Source organism: Nicotiana tomentosiformis, chromosome 3, assembly GCF_000390325.3.
Source record: "Nicotiana tomentosiformis chromosome 3, ASM39032v3, whole genome shotgun sequence".
In the NCBI taxonomy this organism is placed as follows: Eukaryota; Viridiplantae; Streptophyta; class Magnoliopsida; order Solanales; family Solanaceae; genus Nicotiana; species Nicotiana tomentosiformis.
This window is the reverse complement of record NC_090814.1, coordinates 141,953,132-141,959,355: the sequence shown is the minus strand read 5'-3', so window position 1 is coordinate 141,959,355 and position 6,224 is coordinate 141,953,132. Positions and strand designations below refer to the sequence as shown.

Below are 6,224 nucleotides of genomic sequence, written 5' to 3'. Positions count from 1 at the left end.
TATTTTTTGTCCTTTATTTTTATTTCCTGCATTGTATAATTTATAAACTTTTCACTCTCTTTTATTCTCAATTTTGTAAATAGATTGAGTTTTAATTGCTATTAGAAAAAATTACGGATACAAGTAAATTATTTATTATAATTTTTCTCATTTACTTCACTATTGAATATTATTAATTTATTTGCTTGACTACTACTTCTCACTTTTTTTAGTTTCAAAAGAGTTTTTTTAATTTGTCTATAGGTAAGTCGATAACATAAATTAAAATAAAAAAATCATTAGATTAAAGATTAAAAATAAGAGATAAAAGTTGTAGAGGGTAAAATAGGTATTTTAAGAAGTCACCTTTGATATGAGGAATAAAATGATAATTGTTTAAAGTTGGAAGATGTGTTTGATTTTTAAAACAAACTTGGGGATGTAAATGATTTTCATCAAAACCTTTTCCTAAGTCTTTGCTCGAAAAATCGAATTTATCCCAACTAATTTAGGAAAAGAATATCTAATCTATTTGAAAGAGAGATTGATTTTAATTAAATATATCTCACATTAACTGAGTTAGAAGAAGATTAGTTTGCTCACCTACTCCCTTCACCAACCCCCTAAGCTGGGCCCACAAACTCAATTTTCTGTTGAAACTAACCGAAAAGAAAAGAAAAATAGATGGTTGGTGAAACAGCTTCCTATATAATTGAGACGCCAACTTCATGTGTAAAATTATTTAAAATACCATTTTAGTTGAAAAACGAATTTATACATAACTACAATTATATAAAAACCCCAATCACTACATAAATTTCATACCAAATCCGATTACCCGCCCAACAACTCCACGTCCGCCGTTCAAAGCCAACGGAAAATGGCGTCAGACGTGCCCGCAACCACAGCTAACTTTTGGGGCGACATGCCGGAGGAAGAGTACTATGCCTCTGAAGGCGTACGCAACTCAAAATCTTACTTCGAAACACCCAACGGCAAGCTCTTCACTCAATCATTTCTCCCACTTGACCCAAATATATCTCCTAAGGGTACTGTTTACATGACCCATGGCTACGGTTCCGATACCGGTTGGCTTTTTCAGAAAATATGTATTAATTACGCTAATTGGGGTTATGCTGTTTTTGCTGCTGATCTGCTCGGACATGGCCGGTCCGATGGGATCCGATGTTACATGGGAGATTTGGAGAAGACTGCTGCTGCTTCCTTGTACTTTTTTAAGAGCGTGAGGAATAGTGATGAGTATAAGCATTTGCCGGCGTTTTTGTTCGGAGAATCTATGGGTGGGTTAGCTACTTTGCTTATGTACTTCCAGTCGGAGCCGGATACTTGGACCGGGTTGATCTTCTCTGCCCCGCTTTTTGTCATTCCTGAGCCTATGAAACCTTCTAAGGTTAGTTTTGATTACTCTTTCTGTTTAATTGTTTGTCAGTAGTTTTGGGTTGATTTGCTTAGAGGGATGTGTATTTTGCCGTGTTGCTGCATATTTTTGATGCTATATAATCAGTACGAGTAAACAAAGTAATTCTTGTCTGCTCCTACTTTGATGATTTATTCTACATAGTAATCCAGAAAATTTTCGATTCGATTTTAGATTTTAATGAGCTTTGCGCGTAGACCCAAAATTGCTTCTCCCTTAGGTTAGGGTCAATTTGTTCAATATAACAAACTTCATGACGGAGGATCACGTAGCTCAGCTAGTTAGAGCATCGGACCAAAATTTTGTTGTGACTGGTTAGAATCCACTTCAAAGAGGATAAAGCATTTTGAAATTGTTTCTTTTTTTTGAAATTGTTTTTTTTCAAAATGCTTTATCCGCTTTGAAATGGATAAAGCATTTTGAAATTCAAGTGAGTGATAGAGTAATAAAAGAACATGAGCTTCTCTAGAAATACTGATCTAAGAGAGACTAATTTATGAAGTAGTTTATAAAGGAAATTTTTTTTTCGGGAGAGACTAATCTAAGAGCAACTAACCTTCGGGAGTTTATAAAGGAAAAAAAATTGACACAGATACTAAAGTAGTTATTTTTGTATTTAGTAAAACTTCTGATGAGATCATGTGTTAATTCTCATGAGAACATGTTGGTAACAAATTCTGTTTTTTATTAATCCCCCCCCCCACCCCCCCCCCCCCCCCCCCCCGGAAAAAAAAAATTTTCACTCTTAAGCAAAACCATCATCTATGTCTCTTTAGAAATAGAAAGAAGAACTTATTTCCATATTTCCTTTTGTTTTTTAGAAGGTATTCCTGGGCCTGCCGTTGTGAGGCTCCCATATTTCTCGCAAAATGTTTCAGATTAGACGACTTGATCCTCTTTAGAGTTCTCATTTCTCTCTTTTCATGGTGTGTACCTACCACCATCATGTTACATTATACCTGCTTTTCGCTTTGGCCACTTTGATCAATTTGTCAGTCTTGAATTATACATATTAAACATTTTGAGAATAGAATTTGGATTCTAGAAAGTTCTTATGTTAAATGATAACATGTGATATTTGAAAATCATGACTAAAATTTCTTCATTTAACTCTTCGGATATGAAGGGGATTATAGTTTTTGGAGGAGGGAGTACCAATCACCTTTACTGTTTAACATGTAGGTACACTTATTCATGTATGGACTGCTATTTGGATTCGCTGATACATGGGCGGCAATGCCAGACAACAAAATGGTGGGCAAGGCTATAAGAGACACTGAGAAACTGAAAATAATCGCAAGCAATCCACGGAGATATACCGGGAAGCCAAGAGTGGGAACTATGAGGGAGATAGCCAGGCAGTGTGAATACGTCCAGAACAATTTCCATAAGGTCACTGCTCCATTTTTGACAGTGCATGGGACTTCTGATGGTGTTACTTGCCCTACAGGCTCGGAATTGTTGTACGAGAAGGCAAGCAGCACGGACAAATCCCTCAAGCTTTACGATGGAATGTATCATTCTTTGATTCAAGGTGAGCCTGATGATGCAGCCAATCTTGTTTTAGCTGATATGAGAGCTTGGATTGATGAGAGGGTTGAGAGGTATGGTCCAAAGTGCAATGGCTCTGCATAATTCTCTTCCACTTGAACTCTGCTTAATCAATGTATTCTTTGGTGCTTGACCCCAAATTTGGTGGATCAGTGGACACACATTTAGCGAACTATATCATTTTAAGCCAAGATATATTCAGAAAAAGAAATGAAATGAAACTTAATTTTATAATGATATTGCGCCAGGTCTTATAATAATTCAATTGTTGGAAATGTGATTGGGGCGGAGGGATAATGGTAGATATTGGAAGGAAGGTATTGTTCCAGGTTAAACGTCCTAATAGACATACCCCATAAGACCTATGTCGTTTTCAGTTACCTACTACTAAGATAGTATTGATCAAGAAGGAATCTTTGTACATTTCAATAACAGTTGGCACCAGGGGTGTCAAATGGCAGGTTAGGCGAATTTTGGGAAATGGTTTGACTCAACAAATAGGCGTACAAAAGTAACTTGGGCCGATATGAACTGAGTCAAGTTGAGCTAAAATTTGGGTCATAGCCCAACCCGCCCAACTCTTAACAATCTTTAATTAATGTGTATTATTTTCTTATCTATTGTTTAATTATCAAATGAGACTTTTTTTCTTTTGTTATGGTCATGTATAACATATCAAATAAAAAAATATTTAAAGATATTTTAGCAAAGTTACTCATGAATCAATTTCGGCTTAAAATCAGTCGAACTTTAGATGAACTGAAATGAGTTTGGGTCAAGATGGGCTGAGTTCGGGTCAATGAACAACCCAACCTTGGGCGGGTCGAATGGGTTTGGGCTCAAATTGCTATGCTTAGTTGCACCTTATGGATTTTCTTCTCTTTCCTTTCTGATGAAATAGGAAATAGAATTGCTAATTGGTAGGTAGAAGCAGGAAGGGATCATATATGGTGCGAAATTTTGACTTATTCCGAATTACTATTGTAAAGGTTCTTCATCGGTTGTGCCACTGGAGCCTATTAGACTGGAAATTCGGAATGACAATGGGGCAGGAGTAAACGAATCTTAAATTGTAGTCTCAAATTCGACGCCTTGAAATGGAAAAACCTTTATGGAAATTGCTTATACTTGAACTGAATTTGCAGTTTGCAAATGATAACCAGAATTCTAAATCAGTTTAAGATCCGATTAATGAGATGAAGTTAGATCCTCGTATGTTATAAGTAGCAATATGCACGAAGCTGTTGCTTTAGTGGAAGCTGCATATGGCCATATGCTGTAACTACAAGAATTGCCTAGGTAGATGTTTCAAGGTCCCCAATCAAGAATAAAAAATTGAGAAGTTTGACTCCTTTTTGAAAGATAAGGAATTTCCTGTTAGTTCTCCCTTTGAGACCCAGGCTGAAGTGCGTATATAATTTGCTCAAGAATAGACAGCAGAGTGTTATTTAGCGGTGCGAAGTTGTTTGTCTAGTTAGCCGCCTAAAACAGGGGTGGCGATTAAAATTAGGGAGGCAATTAACTATGTAATGAAAAATTACAACAACAAATAGAAAAACCAAAGAGCTAGACATAGTAATTGCACAACTAAAAACCTATGATGAAAATAATATGTGTATACGGTCAAAATCGATTTCGACCTTCATATGATTAGTCAAGATTGGAACATGATGGAGCGAAGGTCATCCTCGTAATATCAGGTATGAGATCCGAAGCCAGGTTACCGAGCTCAAATTTCTAAGACCGATCAAATACCGAACTCGAAGTCATTACCGAGCCCGAATCCAAATCGAACTATGATGCGAAGCGGCGTTATCGAGCTTTAGAGCCAGAGACCGACCAATACCGAGCCCAAGTCAATATCGAGCCCGAGTCAATATCGGGCTCTAAATCTGGAAACCAACCAATACCAAGTCCGATCAAGATCGAGCCATGGGACAAGACTGGTTACAGACGTACTCAGGAGAGAGAATCTCGACGGGAATTTGGGAAAAGCTATTCCATCATAGGTCCCCACTATGTATTTTTAATTATATCCAAAGTAGAATCCCACCACTATAAGAGGGATGGCTATTATTTCTATAAGGATCCAACATTCAGGCATACATACACTCTTATATTCAGATATTACTATTGATAGAGAAATACAGTAGTGATTATCCTCTTGTGAGCTTTATACATGGATTTAGCTTGTTAGTTCATAAAATCGCTTTCTAATTCAATATTGGTTCGTATTTCATTCTTTACAAGTCAATATTCGATATGTTTCTACTTACTTTCCGATTTGTACCAAGTTGTACCACGTATCCTTAGAACTGCGTATAAATTCAACTCTATCCATTTTTTGGGTAAAGAGTTTGGCGCCCACCGTGGGGCTAAGGCTAACAGTGGTTGTTTGGTACGAATCTCTACATAACACACTATTTTACACTTGCTCTTGGAAGTATCTTTGATTTCATATTGGATTCGATATATTTCTACTTACTTTCCGATTTGTACCAAGTTGTACCACATATCCTTATAACTCCGTATAAATTCAACTCTATCCGTTTTTCGGGTAAACAGTTTGGCGCCCACCGTGGGGCTAAGGCTAACAGTGATTGTTTGGTATGAATCTCTACATAACACACCATTTTACACTTGCTCTTGGAAGTATCTTTGATTTCAGATTGGAAACGACGAATTCTCAATTAATGGCCCTACCTATCGACAATGAAACTCGCCTTCAAGATGAGAACAACAACTTAACCTCCGGGGGCGGAAGGCCACTCGTCGATCCAGTTGGAACTCGGGTCGAATAGCCAATAGACATCAATTCATATGCGGCCATTGAGGCGAACCAACGTTCCGACCCTAAAAATAACATTCATGGTGGAACTCAGTATGTAGCTTAAAATACCCAAAACACTGAGGAAAAAAGAATCAGTTTGCGTATAATCTTTGAGATGTTGCAAGCTCAACAAGTAGCATATCCCAGTTGTAGAGCCAAACCTAGGCACCGACCAGACTCGAGCCCAGTCCACCACCAAGAAATCACTCACAAAACGGGGCCATCTATAGTTAGGTCAAATGAGCAAGAATGGGGGACTAATCCCGAAATTATTAAGATGCTCGAAGAACTAACAAAACGAATAGAGTTTTAAGAAAGGAGAATCGAGGCAAACGACAAAAAAGTGAAAACATATAACTCCAGGGTAGATCAGATCCTGAGGGCACCACCGATATTGAAGGGCTTAGATTCCAAAAAATTCATACA

The 6,224-nt window shown here is 37.4% G+C and overlaps 1 protein-coding gene across 1 annotated transcript; it reads left to right on the top strand.

Annotated features, from left to right (window-relative positions):
• Positions 1-715: 715 nt before the first annotated feature.
• LOC104090174 (caffeoylshikimate esterase) lies at positions 716-3,202 on the top strand. The gene is made up of 2 exons (XM_009595229.4): positions 716-1,390; positions 2,600-3,202. The coding sequence occupies exons 1-2, from the start codon at positions 860-862 to the stop codon at positions 3,050-3,052; spliced, it is 984 nt and encodes a 327-aa protein (XP_009593524.1). The 5' UTR covers positions 716-859; the 3' UTR covers positions 3,053-3,202.
• Positions 3,203-6,224: the final 3,022 nt, after the last annotated feature.

What these genes read in the sequence shown, in the direction of transcription:
- LOC104090174 (XM_009595229.4), top strand. Translation starts at nt 860, where the DNA reads ATGGCGTCAGACGTGCCCGCAACCACAGCTAACTTTTGGGGCGACATG. An exon ending in AGCCTATGAAACCTTCTAAG is followed by an intron (nt 1,391 to 2,599) that starts GTTAGTTTTGAT and finishes TTTAACATGTAG; the next exon opens with GTACACTTATTCATGTATGG.